The 27,615-nt window shown below is 39.5% G+C and overlaps 1 protein-coding gene across 1 annotated transcript; it reads right to left on the minus strand.

Annotated features, from left to right (window-relative positions):
- Positions 1-3,396: 3,396 nt before the first annotated feature.
- Positions 3,397-27,128, minus strand: SERPINB10 (serpin family B member 10). The gene is made up of 8 exons (XM_049619710.1): positions 27,038-27,128; positions 22,982-23,158; positions 20,819-20,881; positions 19,988-20,125; positions 18,164-18,281; positions 9,430-9,572; positions 6,356-6,511; positions 3,397-4,346 (listed from the first exon to the last, which is right to left on the minus strand). The coding sequence occupies exons 2-8, from the start codon at positions 23,147-23,149 to the stop codon at positions 3,942-3,944; spliced, it is 1,191 nt and encodes a 396-aa protein (XP_049475667.1). The 5' UTR covers positions 23,150-23,158; positions 27,038-27,128; the 3' UTR covers positions 3,397-3,941.
- Positions 27,129-27,615: the final 487 nt, after the last annotated feature.

Here is a 27,615-nt window from a genome sequence, read left to right on the forward strand (position 1 = left end):
ACTAATGTAACATAGTTTGCCAACTACACTCAAATTAAATTAAAAAGGAAATAAAAAGAAAGCAATGGCTAATCATACAAAAAAGGGCTAACCTCGAAGAAAATAATAAATAATTTTTGAGTACATACTATGTGCTAGACCCTATACTAGAGCTTTTCTCGCAAGACTTCATTTAATCTGGACAACTCTGGGAGGTCAGTGCCATGAACGTCTGAGCAAAGCATCGAGCCTTAACTCTTTAAGTTTCTGGTCCCTGAAGTCACACGGCTCCAAGCAACCAAGGTTTCCACCTGGTTTCCAGGTCTGTGTGACTCTGGAGTTCACTGTTTCAATCAACTGCTACATGATGGCCTTCCAAAAAGAAAGAAGTAGGGGAGAGCAGATGAAGGTTGCCTTTTTAAAACATAAAAATTTGCAAGTATAATAACCATACATTTCCAATGCTGGTAAGGTAAGATGGGCGTGACTTTTTATTTAAAAAAAAAGTTTATTTATTATGAGAGGGAGAGAGAGAGAGAAGGAGCACGTGTGAGGGAGAGGCCAAGAGAGACGGAGAGAGAGAATCCCAAGCAGGCTCCCCATGGTCAGCACAGAGCCCGAAGCAGGGCTCGATCTCACGAACCGTGAGATCATGACCTGAGCCAAAATCAAGAGTCAGATGGGTAACCAACTGAGCCACCCAGGCATCCCATATGTGCATGACTTCTTAGGCTCCATCAGCAATGCTGTAAATTGGATACCAGTTACTGATTTAGAATTTAGAATTGAATTTTTAAAAAAGAAAGAAAAGAAAAGAAGGATGGGTGAAATAAGAAAGAAGAAATTGCCATGAAAACATTTATACCTTCTGAATCAAAACTGGCATTTCAAGGAATTTCACTGAAAGTAAAACTCACAGATATGGAGTAGAATATTGTGCAGAATGATGACCACTTCATCTTTGACTTTTCACGCACAGAAAACCTCCAAATGCCCAACAGAGAACAGATTAGATTCTATCACATCCATGGTAGGATACTACCGTATCTTGTAGAAAAAAACAGTATTGCCACAGGAGTGATCTTAAGTGTAAATTAGGAATACGGTTACATGTGAGCATAATTCTATAGACAGACTAGAAAGAAAGAAATTCTGTACATCACCTGTTTCTGGGCAATGGGGAAATTTTATGTTATTTATGTTTATCTTAGGGTTTCTTAATTTTTTTTACGGATTAATGTGCATACACTTAGCTGAAAAAGCACAGTGCTGGAGGAGATATTTGTAAAGACGATAAGTTCCTAGCCACCCCTCCCAACTCCCCAGAAGCAGTCACTCTCAAGTTGTTTGTTCTTTCTCCTGGTATCTGCCTCCATAATTCCAAATAATATGGATATATGACCATTGTTACCTAACAACTTTGGATATCTGCTGCCTTCTTAATTTAGGGGGTGAGGATTCAGTCCTCTTACACCACTCACACTATCTCACTTTCCCTGTTTACTTTATCACAACTAAATAGTATTCATTGCTAAGTTAAACAGTGTCCTATGAATGCATTCCTTTTTCATATAACACCATTTTTCCTTATTTTCATATTGCCTTCTTCCCCATCTCTTTAGTTTTCTAGGTTTTCTAGTTTTCTAGTTTTCTACGGCAAATGTGCCCCTCCTAAATGTTCTACAGATCAGGCAAACCTTGTGGATGTTTTCTCACATGCTCACTCCCATTTGGGAAACTCATGAACTCCAGTTTTCCTCTCCTGGTCTGCTACCCTGCTGGTGAGGAAGTCGTTCCTTAAAGTTTGTGGGATTTTCATTGGCAAGGTGTAATTTCAGAAGCAGGGAACAACTTTCCCTACCTTTATACCTAAGTTAACGGGCGACATATTTTTTGTCGATCGAGTAAAAAAAAAAAAATTTTTTTCTCAAACATTAAGGCATACTACCTACACAGGAAATAAATCATTTTTTCTTAATGTTTAAGGATTGATTACATAATCTGTCAGATTTTTTTAAAACACCTTTAAAAATAAACTTACAAAGTTTCACAAACACACTTTTTAAAAATATTTATTTATTTTGAGAAAGAGACAGAGAGCAGGGAGGGGCACAGAGAGAGGGAAAGAGAGAATCCCAAGCAGCCTCCATACTCAGCATGGAGCCCCATGAGGAGTCAATCTTATGACTTCGAGATCAGGACCTGAGCCAATATCAAGAGTTGGACACTTAACCTACTGAGCCACCCAGCACCCCACAAACACACTTTTACAAACATTTGAACTTCCGTAAATCTAATCAATCAGGACTTACAAATCTAGCGAACTAGACTTTTCCAAGATTCAAACATGTTTAAAAAACACACAAAATGGGGGCGCCTGCGTGGCTCAGTCGGTTACGCGACCGACTCTGGCTCAGGTCATGATCTCGCGGTTTGTGAGTTCGAGCCCTGCGTCGGGCTCACTGCTGTTAACACAGAGCCTGCTTCGGATTCTCTGACCACCCCTCTCTCTACACCACCCCCCTCCAACTCTCACCTGCTCTATCTCTCTCTCAAAAATAAACATTTAAAAAATTAAGTAAATTTTAAAAAATACACAAAATAGTACAGTGATTGCAAAACTTATCCTACTAATCTCGTGGTCACTCATCTGAAGTTTCTAGTATCATCCTTTTTTCCTTGTTGTTTGTTTGAAAAACATTGTGTTCAATAGTCTCTGATTGTCAGTCTCTGAGAGTGTTATGATGGTCTCCCTTTATGATGTTTAAGGACTTTTGATTTACTAGAACACAGACACAAAGGCTTTGTTTTGCTGCTACTTATCCATCTCACACGATGGATAGAGGCAAAATGTTTCATAGACATATGATAAAATGTCATATATATTACAAATTCCTGTCTTTGGAGCTATGGCTTTTTTTTTTTTTTAATCCTATAATACTGAACCAGGATTTTATATCAGAAAACACATTTTCTTATACTAATGTACAGAGCTGTTCATGACAGCTCTAGTCTTTCATTTTATTAGATGAATATAAGAAAGAAACCTGGAGTATATAATCACTCTCTAAAATGAAAATAACAGCTAATAGACTGTCCACAAACAGTTGTGTGAACGGCTTTTGACGACATTGGAAAAACACGGCCAATTTTATGAAGATTTAGTGTGACTAAGAACATCTTCTTATAACTTACAATACATATTATATCAATTAGAAATTTGTTCTGCTTCATAAAAATGTTAAAAGCAGGGATGTTAGCATGACGACACTTTTATACATGATAATTATTCTTCATGAAATGTTTATTTTTGAACACTTTTCCATTCACAGAAAGTTGCAAAGATAATACAGGGAATTCTGTATACTACTAACACATTTTCCCCAGTACTAACACCTAACATTATCATTATACATTTGTTCAAACTAAGACGGCAATTAATTGTTAATAACTAATCTCCATATTTCATTTGGATTTTACTGGCTTTTCCATTAATGTCAACGTAAGTATTTTTTTCTTAAACACTCTGCAGAAAGGGTGGGAGCTTCATTTTACAGCGGTAGTTTCTGAACTATCAAAATTACACTCCTGAGAAAATTCTGGCTTATCCATATATCACCTTTGTGAAGATTTTTCTTCACTCAATGAGGCATGTGAACCATAAGTGACACTGATAATACAGTGACCAAGGAGTTCCGAAATGGTAAGACGCTCAATTGAATAACATAGCACTTCTGAAATGTAAATAAAAGTCACATCAAGACAAAATGTTAAGTGGTAAAAATGGCTGTATAGGTATGAAAAAATCACTAGAATGCATTATTTCAAGGCTTATCGGCTAACATTTGACTGTGAAAAAGATACGAGCTATAAGCTGATTTTTATTATAATTGTGTTTTTTCCTATTTTGGTGCACTTTCCACACTGTAAAATGGTCTCATTTGGTGAGAGAGATACATGGTTTAGGGGGAGCAGAATCTCCCATAAAAGAGAATGCTATTGGTTCTGTTGTGCCTGATGAAGAAGAGGAATGGGTGATTCGCATTAAATTCAATGGAGGGGAGTCTGCTTCGAAAACTCACCTCACTCCCGGTGCCGGCTGAAGCCTCTGTACCTTGTTCATTTATTTCTACAAAAGACTTGTGGAAAACATTGGACAGAAATAAGTTTCTGTCCATAGACATTCCTGAGAAATCAGCTTTGCCCTGGTTAAAGGCGTCGCTCATGCCCATACTGCTCAGGGTCGACTTGAGGTCATAGGTCTCTTGGAGCATGAACTTGGGGAGATACAGCTGCACTTCACACAGCTCCATCATGTCTGCGCTGGTCCACCCACTCAGCTTCTCATAGGTGATGGCCTTTTCCAGCTGCGGGTGTGGAACAAGAAGGAGGGAGTCAAAGTAGAGGGAGGAATATTGGTTGGGCGAGGCCTCGGGATAGAACATAGATGAATTACCATCACTCCCGTTACCCCGGGTAGCAGAGCACACACTTTTGAAAATTATTTCTGTAATGAAATGCTTCACACTGTTGACCTACAGAATCTTTGTTTTGCAACTTAGTAGTTCTCAGGATACAGGGGAACTAGACTTTGATTCAAAATGGCAGTACTTTTGCATCACCTGGGTGGCTTAGTAGGTTAAGCATCCGTCTCCTGATTTAGGCTCAGGTCATGATCTCACAGTTCGTGAGCTTGAGCCCCACATCAGGTTCAGTACTGACAGCATGGATCCTGCTTGGGATTCTCTCTCTGTCTCTCTCTCTCTCTCTCTCTCTCTCTCTCAAAATAAATAAATAAACATTTAAAACAATGGCAGCACTTCTATAACAGTAATGCAAGACATCAACTACACATGGAAATGCAGTAGCAATATTCATTTAGATTCTGTCTACGCAAAAGCATAACCTTTGGAAGAAATTGTGTGCCAGGGTACAAAAAAAACACATATTTGTTACATTAACATGGGAGACAGTTCTTTGAAAACAAAATCTGAGATAAGATAAAATGTCACAACAATATGAAATTAGTCACTATAAGCTATGAAAAAAAGAAGTGAAGGAAAAGTAAAGAAAGGAAACTCTCCACATCTTAAGAGCAATGCCTTTTTTAGTGTAGTTTTGAGAGTGTTTATCTCCTCTTTATATTAAAAATTTTTAAAATAATAAATACATATACATCCATATGCATAAGGATATATCTAAAAAATGTGCTTTTTACAAAATTTTTAAGTGTATTTATTTATTTATTTATTTAGAGAGACAGAACACAAGCAGAGGAGGAGCAGAGAGAGGGACAGAGAGAATCCCAAGCAGGCTTTACCCTGCCAGCACAGAGCCCAGTTCAGGGCTTGAGTTCACAAACTGTGAGAACGTGACCTGAGCCGAGATCAGGAGTTGGATGTTTAACCGACTGCACCACATTTTTAAAAAATAGCATGTTTGTTTCAAAACCCTTGCTTTTGCTGCTCTGAGAGTTTTCTACACCCAAGCATTGCTGTCAATTACATACTTGTAGATGGTGTACATTGTTAATCTGACAGCATATTCAGCTCAGGAACCTGCACTCTTAGGAGGAAAGGCTTATCTTACAAGCGTGTGACCCTAATGGCTTAGTGTCCACACTTGGTCTTATTTTTACCATACTCTCTGGCTTCACAAATCTTATGATACAATTTGGAAATCTTTTCTACCTTCTCGCAGGACTGTGGAAACGTTTAAGTATAAAGGATCTGGCACACATGAGAAGTTACGCACTGTGCGAAGAAAGCCAGGCCACTCATTGCATGAGAGACTAACGTTCAATTTAAATTTACAAATGGCTCAGAAACATGGTCTGACCAAAGTTCTGTCCACCATAATAGAAATTTGGCTGATAAACAACTTAAATAATGCTTGAAGGTGGTCTGATACAGACTATTTCTCCTGAAGACTATTTACATGATTAAAAAAATTTTTTTTAAGTCTTGGCAGTCAGTATCTTGTTTAAAAATGTATATCCAAAGCTAGAATGATGCAAGGGATTTAAAAAAAATTAGCCTCCAATTAGGTGGGCTTTACAAGAGGGAGAAGAAAGACCCAGACTGATTGAAAGATGGATCAATGTACACAGCTTTGTGACAGGCACTCTGTTGCTCGTGTGGCTGTTTGTTTAGCTACCCAATGCTAGAGCCTGTAGATTCCTAGCCTTTCTGAGGATAGTAATACCAAACTGACAGACTTTTAGAAAGCTTAAATGACACTGTGAAGGTGAAGTCCCTAGGGCTCCGATGTGTTGGTTGCCTTCCTCTACAGGAATCAAAGAACAAGGAGATTATGTCTTATATTTACCCCCAGAGCAGTGAACACTGAAACCACCTTCACATCAGACAGACTGTACCTGATCCAGTCCTTCGATATCTTCTGGCAGCAGGATGAGCAGGCTAAGGTCATGGCTGTTATAGTAGAGTTGGAGGCCCGTGGCCTGTGGCTCTTCAATGTGAAAAGCTTGGAGTTTTGTTTTCATGGACATCATTTGCACTGGTTTGCTTATACTCTATGGGAAGTAAGTAGCAAAGATTGGTGTTCCACCAAATCTTTAAATTATTTTTATCATAATTAGTGCCCAGTAGTCTGAGATACTGGTAAAACGTGATTCTCTGCAAAATGCTGAATAAAGTTATTCAGACCTTGCTTTCTGGAAATATGTGTCCCAGTGGAAACCATTATCCATAAGTGATGTGGAAGTTTCTTTTATAACACTATTGTGGCAACCTCTGTAAATCATAGCAAGATGGATCTTACTGAACACCTAAAAAACTATATAATCTTATGTAAACTATGTAAATGTCAACGATTCAGAAACTGAATAAGGTGTATTTCACATGCAAGCCATTTGAGAAAGTAGTTTAGTGTCATAAACACTGCAATTTACTAAGAGAATAAAAAGATAATAGACTAGGAGGAAATATTTGCAAAACACATATCTGATAAAGAGCTGGTATCAAAACATACAAAGAACTCTTATAAAGTCGATGATAAGACAACCCAATTTTACAATATAGGCAAAAGATATGAACAGATACCTCACCAAAGGAAGACACATAGTATTTGAAAAGATGCTCAACCATATGTCATTAGGTAATTGCAAATTAGAACAATGAGACACCACTACAGACCTTTTAGGATGGCTAAAAGTCCAAAACACTGACAATATCAACTGCTGGCAAGAATGTGGAGCAACATGAAATGTCTTTCTCTATCAGTGGGAATGCAAAGAGCAAACCCCTTCAGAAGACAGTTCTTTTGGTAGGTTCTTACAAAGCTAAATGTAGTATTACTGTATGATCCAGGTGTGCTAGTATGAGTGAAAAACTTATGTCCACAAAGTCTTGTGCACAAATATTTATAGCAGCTTTATTTATAATTGCCAAAAACTTAAAGCAACCAAGATGTCCCTCAGAGGGCGAATGGCTAAGCAAACTGCAATACCTCCAGTCAGTGGAATACCATTCAACAATAAAGTGAAATGATCTATCAAGCCGTGGAAAGACAGGGAGAAAACTTAAATACATATCGCTTAGTGGAAGAAGCCAGTCTGAAAAGGCTACATACTATACAATTCCAACGATATGACACTCCAGAAAAAGTAAACCTGTAGAGACAGTAAGAAGATCAGTGGTTGCCAGGTATTTAGGAGGAGGGATGAGTAGGTGGAGTACAGGGCATTTTTAGGGCAGTTAAACTATTCCGTATGATACTATAATGACAGATCCATGACAAAAAGCATTAGTCAAAACCCATGGAACTGTACGAGACCGAGTGAACCCTAAATGTAAACTATGGACTTCAGTTAATGAAAAGGTATCAATATTGGCTCATTAATTGTGACAAATGCACCACACTAAGGCAAAATGCTAATAATAAGAGAAATTATGTGAGTGGGGGGGGGGTGTAAGGGAACACTACTTTGCTCTCAATTTTGCTATAAACCTAAAAATGCTCTTGAAAGTGTCCATTTTTAGTAAAGACAATGGTAAAAAAAAAAAAAAAAAAACTCTGCAATTCAGATATTGGGAAATATGTCATTTATCCATTCTATATGGAGCTAAATGGCAATCACAAAGCCCCACCCTTCTGCTAATGTAGTGGCCATATGACCAGAGCTGTTCGTTCAGGATACTACATGATACGGTGATTGTTTCGGGGATGAGCACATGAATGGCACAAAATAGAGTCTTCCCTGGGAGCCTTCTGTTAGAGCTAGCAGCAGACTTTATCTACCAGGGTTTCGAAGCTAGAAGACTGACAAAGGGGCAACCATATTCCCAGGTCGTGTGGATAAATTGTATCTTCAATATTAGATTCCCTGGACCTCTCAATTCCTCTCAGTTACACGAACTAATGCTAATACAATTCCCATTTCACCGGAGCTAGTTTGGAGTGCTATTTTTATCACTTGCAACGGAAAATTCCTTGTGGATATACTAAGCCAGGTAACTATCCAGCTCATTTCTGGCTAGTCTATTTGATTACATGTTCAGTCCCTTCCCCATCTTTATCCCACTGATTATGTAAGAACCATCTATTGTACACATCCACGTGATTGCTGCAGTAGGTCCCTGGCAACACTGTTTATGTGAGATGAGCCACTCCAGGACCAAACAGCTGCAAACAAATGTTGGATAATCAATTCCTTTCCTGGGAATTTAAAATGAGACCTATCAGAACGGTCTCTAAAACAGAGACAGTGTTGTGAGTAGACAGATTGTGCCATTGCGGATGGGGAAGAAGAGAAAGTTAGACTTTAGCATGGTGTAAGAATGATGGGAGAAACAGAGTTGAAAAGGTAGAGGCTGAGTCTTGTTTCCACTCAAGTTCCAAGGCCCAGCCACATCCCAGCCCTTGGATTCTATGAGATCTATCTGTCACCTTATATTAGTCTCCCTTTTTGTTGCCATCGGTTCCTATCACAAAAATAAGCATGATGCATCCTAACACTAGGAGAAAACTTAATGAAAGAGATGAGATTTTAAATTTGTATTTCTTTTACTTTTGGAAGTGTAAGAGTTTGGTAGAAGAGAGTATTTCTCTGGTAGAACAAGGACAGAACTTATAGTGAAGAGTTGGGGTTACAGTTTTGGTAGGTTTCTGACTTAGACATGACTCCAGTCATGTGACTCCAGCCACTTAGCCACCTGGGAAATAAATATAATAACTACCTTATGTACTCTATCATAGCCGTAGCAAGGACTGAGTGATAAATCTGTGAATAGTCTATTTTAAGAGAAAAAAAAAACAATGAAAGGGGAAATCCCAAGTGTGATGGATTTGGGAGCTTTTAGTTCAGCCATCCCTGTGCTGGTAAGAAGCAGAGTTATAGGAACACATATTCAGAAAGAAGAGTGAATTTACACTAGAATCTCCTTCACAATGTCGTGTAAAAGCTCATGCTGATTATTAAGAGATTTCTACCTTGTTTATTCTGAAAGGCTTTTCTGTAGTATTTTGGACTAAGAATTGATGTTCCCAGATTCCTTTAAAGTAAAGGGCGTTCACCAGAACCATTCTGGTTGCAGAATTCACAGCATCATCAGGTAGGAGATTCACAATTTTTCCTAAAAGAGCAAGAGGACAGATTATAAATAGTATCATTGCATCCTGGCAATATGCCACACTTATAAAAATAATAATTATGGGATACTGTTAAGTGATAATATCTCATATCCACCAATGATCGAAACTGGGATGTTAGCACTGATATAATATTACTAACAGAGCCTATTTAAATTTCATCTATTTTTCGAAGAAAGTCCTTCTTCTGGACCAAAAATCAATCCAAGATCTCAAGTTGTGTTTAAGTGTCATTTCATCTTAATCCCTTTGAATCTGGGACAGTTCTCATTCATTCTTTGTCTTTCATGACTTTAACATTTTTGAAAAAAGTTTGGTAGCATGTCCCTCAATTCTAGTTCAGATTTGTCTGATGTTTCGTCAATTGTTTCCACCGAGAAAGATACGTTAGTTCCTAACAGCCAATGCCTGTAAATGCAATCTTATTTGGAAACAGGGTCTTGACAGATCAAATCAAGTTAAAATGAGGTCATACTGGATTAGGATAGCTCCAATCCAATGACGGACATCCTCACAAGAGGAGGAAAATTTGGACATAGACACAAAGAAAGGACAAGGCTTTGTGAAAACACAGACACAGGACAGACATAAAGAAAAAATTATGTGCCAACAGAGGCAGAAATTGGAGTGAAGTGTCCATAAACCAAGAAACTTTCAAGGATTGCCAGCAACCACCAGAAGCTAGGAGAGAGACATGGAACAATGCCTTCCCTACTCATTTAGAGGAAGCATGACCCTGCTAACACCTTGATTTCAGACTTGCAGCCTCCAGAGTTATGGGAGAACACCCTTCTATTGTTTGAAATGAACCAGTGTGTCGTAATTTGTTATGGCAGCCCTGGGAAACCATCACAACCACGGAAGTGATGTTGTGTCTTTCTCAATGAATCATACCAGGAAATATATGATGTTCATATGTCCCATTAGTAGTGATATTAACCTTGATGATTTGATTTCTACAGGTTTCTCAGTGTAAAATTATGACCTCTTCCCTTTGTAATTAATAAGTATCATGTGGGGACATACTTTGAGACCATACAAATTTCCTGTATTCACCAAACTTTTGCTCACTGATTTTAGCATTTATTGATGATCTTGACTGAAACAATTATTACTGCAGTTTTTGCCAAATGGTGATTTTCAATTTCCACTATTCCTTCTACATTTATTAATTGGAATTCTACTACGAGGAAGAACTTTCCCATCTCCTTCTTTTACTTAGGTATTCAATAATTTATATCCCTATAGACGCATGCATATTTGTTTTACTCTGTGTCTTATAATTTATTACTATCATTATTTATTTTGTTTCTCAAACTCTCCCAGATTTGGCTATTGGGAACTTCCTCAGCTTGGCTCCTATGTCCATTTGACATGTTCCCAAATATTTTGAGCACTTCCCTACATTCTGGTGCCACAGTATATCCTACGGTTTGTCTGGTGCTTTCTAGGAACCCTGGTTACTTTTTTGAAAGGATGGCTTTTAGAAATCAAGATGTGAATGTTAGCTATGCTGATTACTACTGGGGTATCATTGCTCAGCAGGGAAAGCTAGGAAATTCATATATTATACACACATCTGTAAATATTTTCATATCTATATAATTCTCTTTCTTCTGATCTGTTAAAGATGAGGAAGTCATATTGATATCACCTGTTTCAATCCAACACTGTGGGGTTTATGCTCACCGGGCTTTTCCTTATTTGTAGTTCCTTTCTCTGTCAACTAGAAACCTGGACCTTATTATTCCCAATATATTTACTTATTTGCTCAATCCTAGAATATACGTAAAATAGGTTCAGAATGGCTAATCCATTCTCCTATGGAAAACAAACTTGATAACTAGGGTACAAGATTTGTATACAGTTCCCTTTTTTAAGCCTTAGATTGATTACGTAATGAAAATATTGTTTTACTAGAACAAAGATTGTTCAAAAGAATAATTCTGAAATGGGATTGTAAGCCAAGAAAAGATGCTATTGAAGGACCGGAAGTTTTGAAGAGAAAATACAGATGGATTAGACTGATAGGTGAAGCCACAGTGTGTATGTGCATACACACACACACACACACACACACACACACACACGAGGACTACTGAGGAAGTCCAAGTGTTATCCAGGGAGTTGGAATCTCAAAGGCCACGATCAATGGAGCTTGTTGGGAAAAGGGGAATGTCAATAAGATTGAGGGAATTATTTCATTCACAGCAATTTTTCTTAGCCTTGACTGTGAATTAGAATCACCTGAGGATTTAGAAATACTGATGCTTGAGCCTCACTTCCAGAGACCTGAATTAATTCACCTGGAGTTGGGCTTAGGAATTATTAGATGTAGTTTCAGTAAATTTAGTTTCACCTATAGTGAGGACGGAGAGCCACCGGTTTGAAGACTTTTGGTCTATTGGCCTTTTATACCTCCCTGCGTGCCAGCAATGGGTAGCAAATATGTTAGCTTGCAGGTTAGTGCAGTAAGAACGCTCCCATCACAGTAGGGTTAGGATGTAGAGGGATTGCTGAATTGCATTTTTAAAAAATAAGGATTATATGTAACACTTGTAATAAAACTTTAAAAGTAAAGAATAACTAAAATTAGGGGCGCCTGGGTGGCTCAGTCAGTTAGGCGTCTGACTCTTGATCTGAGCTCAGGTCATGATCTAACAGTTCTCGAGTTCGAGCCCTGCGTTGGGCTCTGTGCTGTACAATGCAGAGCCTGCTTGGGATTCTCTCCCTCTCCCTCTCTCTCCCTGCTCCCGTCCCTCAAAATAAATAAATAAACTTCTAAAAATGTTTATGAAAGAACAACTAAAATTAGGTCTACTAAACTTCTCAGTTTCCCTTTACTTTTACAGATGTAAAGTAGGTCTGGAAAATGATAGTAGGTGAGTGAAATTTAACAAAGCAGCGGTGAAACAAAATCCAGAGCTCTGGTCTTCCATTTCGAGTGGCTTGCTGGTCAACTGACTCCAGGTAGGGGTGGGAGAGGAGACACCCGATTTGTAGCTCGTGTCTGTAGTGTCAATATTCTCACCATATTGATTTCAAGCTACCAACGTGAAGTCACTGAAAGAGGGATTGGGAAGAGATGGGTACAGACAGCCAACGGGCTCCGAGAGCCTGCACTATGCCACATGCACCGCCTGCTGCAGTCCTCACAGGGGGCACATCAGAAGCACCTGTGTGGCTTTTTAAAAAACTTCTAGAGATGCCAGTAGATCTGAGGTACGACTTGGACATGTCTTTTCAAAACAAGACAAAACAACATCTCCCTCATCTATGAAACAGACATTTCGATTTTAACAATTAAATTTGAATTCGATTTTAAATGATAATGTCAAAACTTAAACACGTTAGCATCTGTTTTTCTATCTTATGAAACACAGCATATTAAACTTAATTTAAAATGTCTTTGATGGTTCAGCATGGGGAGGCCATCTACATCCTTTTTTTTAATCTTCATTTTTGCACAGAAGCTTTACATTTGAAAAGTTCTGGGTCATTTTTAACCAATTACTCTATCATGTGATAGAGCCGCGGGTGCAAATAGGGAACGTATTGAGGACTGGGTTTGCACAGACTTATCTCAAGTTGACCAAGATCCAGATGATGTAAGCTTTATTGCATTGTTCCCTGGGTTCATACGCTTTCAAGGAAACTAGCCTCTTGAAACTTCTAACCACATGTTAGAACATGTACAATATAATTATTTTACAAAGGATGTAAAAAATGTAGTTAAATGCAACTTTAAAGTAACACACAGAGCCAAATTTGACCAGGATTTTCCTACACTCTCGAGAACTAACGTCCACCTACTGGCTGGCTCATTGCACGCGTCCTTGGTAGTTTTAGGTATTGGGAAGGACAATCTTCGAAGATTTTCAGGGTTAAGTCCTGCTGGGCACCGAGTTATTAATGTGACACTAGAGTGCCCCATGTGCCAAGCAGATGATAGATTTTGAGATTACAAACACGGAGACAAACATGGATTACCAACCCCCACTTTTAAGGAGTTTATAGACTATAGGGAAGACAAATCAGAAAACAATTGCAACATTTAACAACACTATCATTGAGTGATATGTGTGTGTCCAGTGTATGTCCCAGTGATATGTGTGTGCTGTGTATGGCCCAGTAGTCCATATGACTACTTGAAAGATGACCTATTTGAAAGCAGAAGGAAAGAAGCTTCCTTCAGGTGGCTCAGAGGGAACGCAGTCATGCCAGAGTTTCTAGCAACTTTTCTTTACGGATGTGCAGAACTCTGCCTCAACAAAGTTCCTGCCTAGCTGGTTAATTCCTTACCTTATCTGATGTTGAATAGCCCTCAAATAGCAGATGTTTGTGTTCAATATGTAAAGAGAAAATATAGAAAGATTACAGCTTTCTTCCTCTTTAGAAGAGTCTGCTTCCCCTCTCCCTACCAGACCACATAATAGGCACTGGGTTAGGAATTTGAGACCTCAGATTTAGTTCAGCCCCAGACTATCCTTAGGCCTTAGGCCCACTTCTGTCATATTGAATGCTTTTGCCTGTATAATCCCATGTGGTCCTCCTGCTAACTGAAACAGTGCACGTATTCAGTAAAGACTAGCTGATCTAGTCTTTACTAGGCTTACTTTTGAATGAATCCAAACCAGATGTAAGTTAAGTAAAATGGTCACTTTTGCCTCACCATGGCTTTTGAGTCACTAATACAATGAAAAAGGAACTGAGAATTCAGGGCTGCCAACTTCCTCAGTTTAGTTCAACAAACAGTAACGTTCCGAACAACTGCTATGGGTGGGCCTGCCGTGTGTTAGTTGATTCACCTCGAATCAGGCAGCATCATTGCACTTGGGTCCTTCAGTCTAGTAGGGGAGGCCTCAGCAGTTAACTTCAATAACAATATGGCACCTGTCAAGGTAAACTTTCGCACTGAGTACGATGCGAACAAAGAGGAAGACACTTAGCCAAGCCTGGGAGCCAGCAGCTTCTTGGAGGACATTACACCTGAGGGAAGCCTGAGGGGTTATCCCATGCCAACAGAGGGGCTGGGAGTGGCAGGGCAGGGCAGGATGTTTCAGATAGAGGGAAGAGCTTACGCAAATGCACGGGGTCATGAGGTGGCACAGGGAGTTCTGGAGACTCTGTGGCACTTGGAATTCCTAAAGTACAAATTCTGAGTCAGAGAATGACAAAGGTTGAAGTGGGGAGACAAGCAGAGCTCTAGGGGCCTGCTGGGCCTTTTATGTCAGTTTAGGGAGCTTGAACTCATCCTGTGGGTCATGGGGCACCATGATGGTATTGGGTTCAAGAGTCACATTATCTCCCTGGTCTAATTCACATTATAGGTACATCATCTGGGTGGCTGACAGGAGATGAGATTTGAGGGAAGCAAGAATAGAGGCAGATTATTGTATTAGCACAGATAAATGATAACCAAAGCCAAAAGCAGGGGAGGAAGAAATTGGAAGGAAAGGTGAACTGAGAAACATGTAGGAGAAGGCAAAGGAAAGGGGAGAGCTGAGAGCATCTGTCAGATTTCTGGTGTGAGCAAGAGTGTGCATGCCATCACTGAGATGGAGAACGAACACACGAGGAAGATGAGGTGTGGCAGAACCATTCTGAGGTGTGACTTCAGGTCCGTTGAGTTTGAAATATGTGGGGCCCTCAGCAGGCATGTCTGGCAGGTATATATAATGAGCACCGAAGTTCCAGGGGTACGCCTAAACATTCCACATACTTGGATGCCATGCTAAGGCTTAATTATTAGTATTCATTAATAATTACATCTTTTGCATTTCTTTGTGAGATATAATGGACCGTCAACAGTTATATCGATTTAAAAGGCAGCTTGGTCTGTTGAAATGAGTTCAGACTTTGGAGCGAAACTGACTTAGATTGGAATCTTATCTTGCTCTTATCTCTGAAGATTTAAACTCTGTGATCTTGGACAAATTAATTTCTCTAAAGCCTCAGCTTCCTAATTTCTAAGATAAGGATTACAGTAAAAGACTGTTAGGTTGTCTACGAGAGTCTTTCTACTATTTCCTTTTAGAAATAGAACACTTGTGTTGTTAATTTTAGCCATGCTGACAGGTGTGAGGTGATATCTCATTGTAGTTTTCATTTGTATTTCCTTGATGATGAGTGATGTTGAGCATCTTTTCATGTGTCTGTTAGCCATCTGGAGGTCTTCTTTGGAAGAATGTCTGCTCTCGTCTTCTGCCCGTATTTAACTGGATTATTCATTGTTTGGGTGCTAAGTTTGATAAGTTCTTTATATATTTTGGATACTAACCCTTTCTCAGATAGGTCATTTGCAAATATCTTCTCCCATCCCGTAGGCTGCCTTTTAGTTTTGTTGATTGTTTCCTTCTCTGTGCAGAAGTATTTTGTTTTGATGAAGTCCCAATGGTTTATTTTTGCATTTGTTTCCCTTGCCTCAGGAGACATACCTAGTAAGAAGTTGCCACATCCAATGTCAAACAGGTTACTGCTTGTAGGATTTTAATAGTTTCCTGTCTCACTTCACACCAGTCAGAATGACTAAAAAATTAATGACACAGGAAACAACAGATTTGGGGGAGGAGGTGGAGAAAGGGGAACCTCTTGCACTGCTGGTGGGAATGCAAACTGGTGCAGCCACTCTGGACAACAGTATGAAGATTCCTCAAAAAGTTAAAAAACAGAACTACCCTACAGTCCAGCAGTTGCATTACTGGGTACTTACCCTAGTAAATTTTTGAATAGAAAAATATAATTTGAAGGGATACATACACCCCAATGTTTATAGCAGCATTCTCAACAATAGCCAAATTATGGAAAGAGCCCAAATGTCCATCAACTGATGAATGGATAAGGAAGTGACGGTATATATACACAACGGAATATTACTCAGCCATCAAAAAGAATGAAATCTTGCTATCTGCAACGAGTTGGAAAGAGCTAGAGAGCATGCTGAGTGAACTAAGGATCAGAGAAAGACAAATACCATATGATTTCACTCAGATGTGGAATTTAAGAAACAAATGATAATAGGGGAAAAGATGAGAGAGGAAAACCAAGAAACAGACTCTTAACTATAGAGAACAAACTGATGGTGACAGAGGGGAGTTGGATGGGGGTGAGTTAAATGGGTGATGGGGATTAAGGAGAGCACTTGTTGTGGTGAGCACCATGTATTGTATGGAAGTGACCAATCGCTAAATTTTACACCTGAAACTAATATTACACTATATGTTAGGTAACTGGGATTTAAATAAAAACTCAAAGTATTTAAAATTAAAATTAAAAAAGAAATAGCGCTCAAATTTTAGGTGAGCATGCGGCTACGCATCTAAAAACGACATCTTAGGGGCGCCTGGGTGGTTCAGTCGGTTAAGCGTCTGGCTTCGGCTCAGGTCATGATCTCACGGTTTGTGAGTTCGAGCCCCACGTCAGGCTCTGTGCTGATGGCTCAGAGCCTGGAGCCTGCTTCGGATTCTGTGTCTCCCTCTGTCTCTGCCCCTCCCCTGCTCATGCTGTCTCTCTCTCTCTCTCTCTCAAAAATAAATAAACATTAAAAAAAATTTTTTTTGTAAAGTTTATAAAAACAACATCTTATAGGGGCACCTGGGTGGCTCAGTTGGTTAAGCGTCCTACTGGCTCACATCATGATTACGCGGTTTGTGAGTTCGAGCACCACATCAGGCTCTCTGCTGACGTTTTTTAAAATGACATCTTATAGATCTTTATTACAGCAAGTCTAGGGGGCCAACTATCCCAGTTCGCCTGGGACTGAGAGAGCTTTAGGTGCTAAATCCAGGAAAATCTCAGGCAAATCAGCACAGGTTGGTTACCGAAGCATAAAGTACGCCATGTAACTGACTTTGGGATATGAGTGAAACTGTTGTGTGAAACTCTCAGGTCATGTCCTTAAGAGCAAAGAGGCTTTCTTCTCCCCATTTTTACTGACTGTAAAATGACAAACATAAGAATCATCTTAGACGTAAATATGAAAGCCATGTTTTCAGCATGGCAGAGCTGACCCACTAGTCTGGGTCTCCGGATGGCCTCATGGAACAGACTGCTTATCTCCCTTTTGACTATTATGTGAAAGAAAAATGAGCTTCTATCCTATCATTAAGCTACTGTATTTCAGGTCTCTTTTGTCACAGCAGCATAGCCCTCACTCTAACACATGGCCTTGTTTTGAAAATTACTTAAAATCACATGACATTTTTAAGGCCACAATTTTGTTATTAACTACTAGCTATTTTTCTTTAGAAATCACAAATGTAGCAGTGTCCTAAATTTCCTTTTTGCATTTTTCTACTTTTTACCCCTGGACTTCTCTTTAGATTTACTGGGATATAAGAATTCCTTGTCCACTTAGTAAAGGGGGTATCTTGACTTTTAAGTTTTGGAAAAGACTAATTGAGAAAGCTGTGGATCTCAAAATCATGGGCATGAATAGAAAGACATGTTCTGAATACCTAGAACGTGACCACAGTTCTACTTACGAAATACACATACTTACACTCAATGCAAACTCAAAAAAAATACAACAATGCTTGGAGAAAGTGCTCTGTCAAGCACCCTGGTGAAAGCTTACCCTCAGTCTGGCTTTCAACCCAAGAGTTGATCTCCTTTCGGATTTGTCCAGAAGCTCCCACAAAGTCAACAGACCGTGGCTCCGCACCAAAATATGTTTTCATGTCTTCTAAATATTTCTGGAAGATATAGGTAATATCTCCGTCTGTAGAGTTTATCCGAAACTGAGAAATCAAGTCTACTGATGGGCAGGTGCAAACCCCCACCTCGTTGCCCCTTTCTGTCTTTCCATACTCCCATTTTGGTCAAAAACTAAATACCTCCTCTCTAAAACTGGATGGGCACTGACTCGCCAAGCAGAAGCCCAGATGGGGAGGGAGGCCTGCCCATGTATCCATGCCCTGTATTTATTCATGCCTATGAAATGGGGCTGGAATGAAAAGAGACAGGATTCTAGGAATCCCAGGACTGACCCCAGTGAGCAAGAGTTTTTCGCGGTTGCACTTGGCTTTCTGTAGCAGAGGTGGAGCCTAAGTGAAGCCTGAAGGGTCTGGCAGCTGGCCCCTGGGACTCTGAGTGCCCATGAGCCCGTGATGGGCCCCTGAGGAAAACTCTACACTGCCGTGGAAATTGATCGGTAGGCATGGCCGGAGGTTCAGCGGGCTTTCTGAGGGAAGAAAGCTGGCCTTTCGGCCTTTGATGTCCACCTTGATGGCAGTCATATAAGTGGGCTGTAGGGTTGCTGCTTGTGGGAGCACCTGCCTCGGGAACACAATTTACTCCTCAGGACAGCTGTCATACTTCTTATTTTTATTACTTTATGTAGGAATCGTGTGCAGTAAAAAAAAAATGAGTTAACTCAGCTTCCAGAAATCTAAATTCTGTAGAATTTATAATCTGGTAAAAAAAAAAAATTGAAGAGTCACAAGGCACCATTCTTTGTCTTGCCTCATGGCTTCTGATCAACCTGTCTGAGCACATCCAGGGCTGGTGGACACTTTAAAAGATGTATCATTTTGTATCTCTGTGTCCTTCTCATCTCTCAGTGCCCACCGGACTCAAATACCTCCTGCTTCTGGATCAAACCCGAATGCACACGACTACCAGTAACAAATGTCTTTAAGACCTTGTTTGGATGCTTTCATGCCTTTCGTAAGAATAACAAAGCCCAAGTCCCGAACTTCCCAGAATTCACTGACTATGGTCAGGGATAGCACTACTGGGTACCACAAGGTACTTCATCTCTTACATTGTTATCCCTCTACCCTATCTGATCTCCTTCCTGTTTGCCCACTGGGCACCCGCTCTCTTATGAGATGGGCTCTGAGGAGCCTTTGAATCTGAAGCAAGGAAGAAATCATGGTCTGTGTTGAGGGGTCTAGACCATCAGAGAAGGAGAGAAGTTGGTATTATTCTATATTAAGAGTGTTTCCTAAAGTCTCAAAAGTCATGTTGTGAAATGACTTGTCTGATCCCGAAGTCAGCTTTGCTCTTGAGGCCGCAGTCTGCAGTCATACGTCCAGGACAAGTACCTCCTTTTGTTTCTGCAGATTAAACCTCCTGAGTTACTCCACTTTTTTGTTCCACTTCCTGTGAAACAAATGCTAACCCAGAGATTAGACAAACCACGTTTCATGTTCACAGGCTGTTCCTTGAGTGTACCCCTTTATTCTAGACGTAAAGATCTGATCACTAGATCTGGTTTGAGACTGATTATTGGTTTCTGTTAGACACTTACGGGTGCTCCAAATGGTTGTTTACCAGAAATACTGGCCACATTTGTTAACTTTGTCCCTGGGATCTCTAGAGAAACGTACAAAGAGTTTACTGATTGGTCTCGCATGGCTCTTTCTTTCCCATCAGCTTAAAACATGTTTGCACTTACGGTGTGAAATGGGTAAGTTTGCTCTCCATATATCGCATTGGCTGTTTTAAGAGTGTAAGCATTGCTGGGATTGTTGATTTCCGAGATGAGTGCCTGGAAGTGAGAGTGTATTTCTTCAACCTTGCCCAAACCGAATTCCTTTGAAAGAAAAGGGATTAGTCAAATAAAAATGTCCAACAAAAACTGTCTATATATGAACAACCTGTATTGAACTGAAATGATTTGGTGCACTGCATACAAAGGTTGAAATTGATTGCATGATGGACAAAAAATGTCTTCTTTAACGTTATCAGTGCAAGAATTTAAAAGTTTTTGGGGCTTTGTTTTCTTCGCATTTAGTTTGGAAAGGCAAGAACAAGTTTGAATATGGGGCAGTTTTGAAAGGGAAGAAAATTTTGGTGGAGAGAGAAAAAGGGAAAGAATATGACCCTTCCAAAAAGTGTACACATTTTTGTATTTTGGAAATTTTTCTATAATTTTCTGATATCTAAAAATTTTTAATATTTATTTATTTTTGAGAAAGAGAGAGAGAGTGAGAGAAACATGAGTGGGGGAGGGGCAGAAAGAGAGGGAGACAGAGAATCAAAAGCAGTCTTTGCACTGTCAGCGCGAAGCCTGATGTGGGGCTCAAACCCATCAACGGTGAGTGAGATCATGATCTGAGCCAAAACCAAGAGTCAGATGCTTAACTAACTGAGCCATGCAGGCGCCCCTATGCTACTTTCCTAAGAAAAGTTACCTATCAAAGGGTGCCGAAATTTGCCACAAAAAGACACGTGCTTCAAGTGTTTTCTCCTTGATCATAAAATAGATATTAAAAATAAGACATACCATCTTTCTTTTCTTTTCACTTTCAGGACAAGATTTGTTGTCCTGGTCTCTGAATTGAAGCACCTGTCATTTGAACAAAAAGGCAATATGTGAACACACTTTGCAAAGATGTAATCCTATGAAATACTTATCAGTAAATACAAGTCAGTCATTCCCACCCATACAGAACATATAATTAATTAACCCGGGGAGGGGAGGGCTCTGATTTCAGTTAAATAATGTGAATGGATGAAGTCATCAGCGACTTTCAAATAGATTTTTGAAACTCCAGTTTAAGTAGCTAGTCTCTTTCTTCCAATACTCTTTATAGGACATTGGAGATGATGTTGGGAATACCCTTAGAGGTAACATTCCCTCGTATTCCATGTTTTTTTTTTTTATCTATGGCTGTTTTGAAAACTAGGTGTTCTGTTGAGAGCGTCATTTAGACAATTTCAGCAAAAGCAACCATTGCTCTAGTTATCTAGAAAACTGAGGGATTTTAGTTGTTTATTCTAGTTCAGTGTTTCGGTTCTCATTGTGTAACCCTCCCCCCCTTTGACATTTATAGACACACTCTTTGTGTTCACCACAGCATTTCCTTTGGAAGTTAACAAGGAGGAGGTGCACATCCTTGTTTCCTCTGAAGTGTGCCAACAGTGGAAAACAAGGTGATAATTCCATCTCTCACATCCTGGACCCAGCTTACACTAAGAAATAAAGTCTAGTTTACCAAAGGTTATGCTGACACAAAATAACAGACAGGGGTACATGAACAATTCCATCTCCATTGCAAACTGAAGCTGTTGATATTTAACTAACATTTAAGTAAAGCAAGGGTGAGACACAATAATATATTTATGTGAAATGGATCCAAATTGGAGTCCACCTAAGATTGCCTATCACATTAATGGTTAAACCATTTAACAATTACTAATGATCAACAAGACGTGAACGAGGATTTTGTTGTTGTGTTTAAACTATGCAATATCATGTGAACCAAAAGAATAAGAATGATATCCTTGGCTGAAACTGACAGAATATATATTCTGCCTATTTTACTCAGGATTACTGGCTGTGCCCTTTTCCATAGTTGGCACAGAGAAAACTACCTTGAGTGGAAATTCTGTCACTTGTCCTTTTGATTATTGCATGATTTAGGGCTGGATTTACTATTTTATATTTTTTTGTTTTAAAACACACACATATATTTGTATGTTTACACATTTGCACACATAAACACATATGTGGATTTTTAATTATATTTTTGCGATCTATGGCTATACTCACGGGTATACACACACACACACACACACACACACACACACTATGCCTGAAGATGCTTACAGCAAATCAATAATTGTTTATATGGTAATATTGTTTCATTATTTTAATGCTCTCAATAAGCTGTTTAGGATCATTCAGACAATGAGGGATTGAATGAAGACACAACCAAACAAATCACAAAGAATAGAATTCACTTGATTTTTCTATTTGTGTCTTCAAGAAAATCCTTCTGAGATCGGAAAGATGACGACAATATTTAAAATATGAGCCATTCAAATACCATATGATTTTGCTCATCTGTAGAATTTAAGCAGCAAAAAAAGGAACAAAGAAAAAAGAAGACAAAACAAAACAAAGAAACAAACAAACAAAAAACCAGTTCTCTTAACTATAGAGAACAAACTCGTGGCTGCCAGAGGGGAGGTGAGTGGAGGGATGGGTGAAATAAATAAAAGAGATTAAGAGCTCATTTTGATGAGCACTGAGTGATGTGTAGAATTGTTGACTCTGAAACTAATATAATACCATATGTTAACTTCGCTGGAACTAAAATTTTAAAATAAAATAAAATGAAGTATGAGCCATAACTTCTTGAAATCTGTTAATAATCAAAATTAAATTGTTTTTGATGTTGAACCAAACTTGATAATGTTATTGTTTCTGTTTGATCTTGCTAAAAAACACAGGCTCTTACATGGTTTCTCAAGCAGCGGTTTTCTAAGTGATTCTCTTTCCAAGACTTCTTTTTATGGCCTAAGGAAATGTTTAAGTGTCTCTTTTGTTTTGAAGGATATGGCCGTCCAATGGAAGCTATTTGGATTTCAGGAGGCAAATGATGATGAAAGTCAAAGAAACCATTTGGTTTGAGGGCCACAGAGGATGGTCTCCCCTACTCACCTGGGCTATCTGGGCTGCAGTGGTACCCTGGGTGCCGAAATACACCATGGCCAAGGAGGTTGAGATGCCCCAAGGAGAAAAGAAAATATTTTTGCCCTCAGCAGATTCAGCTATCTTTTTGCCAAAATCCAGGGCAAATCGGTTGATTGATTTCACTAGAGAGTCCATTGGGAAAACCTAAGAAAAATAAAGTAGGGATGGAAAACTTGTTAATCCTCTCCACTTATTTTACTTCTGAAAAAAGGATTTGTTGGCAGACACAAATATCTCCCTTTAATCACCCCTTCCTGCAATGACAAAAAATAAATATTATCGAATTCGATTTTATATAGTATATAGAATGCATATATTTCTATCCATTATGTACACATATGTTTCCATTCATCCTTATATGTGTACCTATTCATGACAGCTGAATGAACTGTAGGAAAATTCCACACCAACACTATCCGTTACATACTAGAAAACTGAAGTCCAGGGGCACCTGGGTGGCTCAGTGGGTTAAGGTCAGGTCACGATCTTGTGGTTCGTGAGTTCAAGCCCCGCGTTGGGCTCTACACTGACAGCAGGGAGCCTTGGGATTCTCTCTCTCTCCCTCTCTCTCTACCCTTTCCCCACTCATGCTCTAAATAAATAAATAAACAAATAAATAAATAAATAAACTTAAAAAAAAAAAAACAAAGAAAACTGAAGTCCAGAGAGTTTAAGAGAATTGCTCAAATTTTAGCATGAAGGCATAACAGAGAACAATAGGATGCTGTCAGTTGGCGGCTCCGTGTTGAGAAAACCACAACGAAAGAGGTAGTGGAACCAGGTCTCCGGCGCTGTTAGCCCTGTCCTTCTTTTCAATGCACCACGTGACTGCTGACTTTCCGCAGTAGATGAGAAATCACTATACATCGTTCCAAGACACTTTATGCTTTTTATCACTTACCTATCGCCCATATTTGTACACGTTTTAACCCTATTTACTCATTCACGCCGTTACGTGTGACATTCCCAGTTCCTGGGATGCCTTGACCCTCCTTGACTCTATTAAAATCCAATTCTGTTCGAAGTTTCTCTTTTTCTTCAGAAGCTTTAAGGGTATGTCCCACAACCTCATTTTTTGCCCCTTGCTTGACATTTCTCACACCACTAGCTCTGTCTTCGTATGTTCAGAGCTTTCCAACTCCAGAGGAAGTTCCTTGAGAGTGAAATTTTCTGTATGTCCAATGACACCTTGCTCCGGACTTCACACAAAATGGATGCTGACAAATACCTGTTTATTACTTCTTTACAATGTTCGTTGTTTGGCCTCCAGCCACCATACTTTCTTCATTTAAACTTGAAACCACACACAATTTAGTGGGAAATGCTCTTAGAGAAGTAAGGAACTCCAGGCTCTTTGCCTTTACTCCCACTCACTTGAGAGTCTCTGAAACTGGTCTTTTTGAACAAAAGAGCTCAGGTTTTCTCATTTTTTTTTTTTAACTACATTCAACCTCTAAATTTCACCTCGAATTACACTGACACTGTAAGTCTTTTAAGACTTGGGTTCTATCAAAGAAATAACTACTTCAATCTGTTGTCATTTTATAGCCAAATAATTTCTCAAACTGGTTACGTGATGAAACATAAATCAAATTCCTAGACCTAGAAATTCCCAGTAGTGCCAATGACTGTATAGAACTTCATCTTACACTAATATCACCTAGCCCTCAGAACTTTAGAAAGGCCAGGAGTTCTCGCTGGTCAAACAGCTGAATCAAGGGAGAGGCATGTGTAGGCAAAGTTTTGGTTTCATCATGAATTGGATTAACGGTGACCCCATTGAAATCCCTCCTAACCGTAGGCTTACATCTAATTCCAGACTCTGACTCCTGCCTCAGTTGTAGCTTCCGCTTACTGCTGAAGATGATGATAATCCTAGGCTAATATTACTTGACTAAAGAAAAAAACCACAACCTTGGGGTTGCAGTAATTCGAAACTTGCCAATGTCTATTTTTTTCTTGATAGATCCATTGCCATCTTGGAAATAACCTCCTTAGTCTCTTTACAGCTGTGTTCATTCAAATGATGCTCTGTTTACTGCCTCTATATCAAGCTTTATCTCTTCAAATCTCATGAATTACGTTCATATGAAAAATGCTTGAGTCTTCCAAAACGTACTGACCATGAAGACAGGAGAGAGTAATATCTTTGGGCCTGAGATCTTTGTCTTTCTACCTATGGTTTACAGTTATTCTAGAGTTTAATTCTTTGTAACAAATTCCTGAAAACAATAATTTTATCTAATGAAAGAGCTAATTTCTCGTGCAAAGTTAATATCTAGTTATCTTCAGCTTCATTAATTCTCTTGTTAATATCATCATTAATATACGAGGTATAGCCCAGAACATAAAAGAACAATTCCTGCCATTTTTTTTAACAAAAAAACTTGTAGAAGTGGTAATCCATTAATGAAATTTGACCCAAGAGTAGAAAGTACCTTCTGAAGGAGGCAGAATTTTAGGATGATATTTTACAGGAAATAATTGATCCATACAAGGGTAGACAATGATTTTTTTCAGGGAAGAGTATAAACGTGTAGGTCGGAATCCTACTATGCTATTTTCAGAATAAATTATTCTTCTGCAGTTTTCAAGAGTTATAGCTGTATCAGCTTACATGTATATAAATATAGAAAAATGTAACACATACATTATATATGTTAAATATGTAAATTTCAACCTGTCAAGGGCTTAGAGAAGAAGCTAGAGAACTATGAAAATAATAAAAGGACAGTGTCATTCATCAAAATATCACATCATAGATACCCACAGTCCCAAAGAACCTCCCAGTCCCCTCTAATTCAATTGCCTTGTTTTATCTGCTAGGCAACTAAGGCCCAGAGAGGTTCAATGTGCTGCCCCGTATGCACAGCCAGCTAAGAGCAAAGCTATCACTGCAACCCCATTCTCTGGACTCTGAATGCCATTGCTTTTGTCATCTCATTGTCTTTAAGATTTTAATGGTAAGGGGCACCTGGATGGTTCAGCGTCTGACTCTTGATTTCTGCTCAGGACATGATCTCATAGTTCATGGGATCAAGCCCTTCATCAGGCTCTGCGCTGATGGCATTGAGCCTTCTTGGGGTTCTCTCTCTCCCTCTGTCTCTCTCGCTCCCTCTGTTCCTCCCCTGCTGTGCCTCTCTCTCTCTCTCTCTCAAAATAAATAAACATTAAAAAAAATTTTAATGGTAAAAGGGAGAGATTGTGTGATGAAAGAAGGTGAACAGGAGGAATAAAGGAGAGAAGATGGTGTGAAGGAGAACAGTGTGGGAGAGATCCTCGCCCTGTTTTCCATAAGAGGATACTCAACGCTCCTTGCCTTCCCGGTGATACTGATGATACTGCCTACTTTGTGGGGCTGTGTCTACCAGAAGATAACATGTCCCTCCACCACTTCTATATTCACCCAAAGCCATTTTCTAGGGGAAGCAATAGTTTGGGGTGTTTCATGATGAGTGCGTAGTGGAAGATTGGGGCTTAGACTCTCCACGGAAGAGAAGGAAGCTAACAGTCCCTAGCGTGTGGTGATCGGGACAGGATGTCGGCTGGGAGATCAGGGACAAAAGCCAGACCGTTAGTTCCATACATTAGTGAGTGGCCTCAAATACATGTTGCCAGGCCTCTCTTCTAGAAGGGTTAGAAGGGTTAGAAGGGTTAGAAGGGTTGGGGCTCAATTATTCTAACAGTACTCTATTTCTCTTTGCCTAGGTTGACGGATACGGAGGTCATCCATCTAGAAATGTGACTAAAGGAGATTCCGCTTAGTTTCACCGTTCCTGGTAAAACAGTAACTCCTTTGAAATGAATGCTCTCTCTCCCCCTTTGCCCTCTTTCCCCTACAAACTTTGAAGCAGATTGGGGTTAAATCTGTGTGACTCGCACAGAATTCTTGAGGGGATGAAGCTTTCTTTACTTATTATTTCTGTCTGAGGGAGCTCTTGATCATTTGTTACTTACCTAGGCACTTCAGCAAAGAAGGGGAAAATAAATAAACACTTTAAAACAAAGAAAGTTTTACCATACCTTGTTTTCTTCCACACGAGCAGAACTGGCAAGTGGCTCCTTCTGTAAGCGATTGTGGCTGAGTTAAGTAACTTATAACTGTAGAAATCTTCTTTAAAAATTCTAGCACCTCCCTTTTCTTAGCCCCACCCTCTGATTCACTCTCAGAAACCCAGACACTCTTCCTTTCAAGTTTATCTTGGCCTAGAGCTCAAATAAAAAGACAGAGCTAGATGATTATGGTTTTGCCTGAATTACTTAATTAGCCACATTTTCCACGTCTGTCCACATGTAGAGACCTGAACGCTGACAAATTGTAACCCACACTTTCCTTGCTTAATCTCTTCTCTAGGCTGCCAATTGGCAGCAATTATAGTGGTTTTCCCCAGTAGTCTTCTTAATTAAAAAAAAAAAAAAATAGAGGGGCACCTGGGTGGCTCAGTCCATTAAAAATCCGACTTCAGCTCAGGTCATGATCTCGCGGTCATGAGTTTGAGCCCCACATCAGGTTCTCTGCTGTCAGCATGGAGTCCGCTTCAGATGCTCTGTCTCCCTCTCTCTGTCCCTGCCCCTCCCCGCTCACTCTCTCTCTCTCTCAA

The sequence above is a fragment of the Panthera uncia genome, assembly GCF_023721935.1.
Source record: "Panthera uncia isolate 11264 chromosome D3 unlocalized genomic scaffold, Puncia_PCG_1.0 HiC_scaffold_8, whole genome shotgun sequence".
Classification (NCBI taxonomy): Eukaryota; Metazoa; Chordata; class Mammalia; order Carnivora; family Felidae; genus Panthera; species Panthera uncia.

Bases quoted from the DNA above. Each gene is read 5' to 3' on its own strand.
- SERPINB10 (XM_049619710.1), bottom strand. From the start codon at position 23,149: ATGGACTCTCTAGTGAAATCAATCAACCGATTTGCCCTGGATTTTGGC. The intron at 18,282-19,987 runs GTAAGTGCAAAC...TATATCTTCCAG, and splicing joins AAACTTACCCATTTCACACC to AAATATTTAGAAGACATGAA. The intron at 4,347-6,355 runs GTACAGTCTGTC...CCACACCCGCAG, and splicing joins ATATCGAAGGACTGGATCAG to CTGGAAAAGGCCATCACCTA.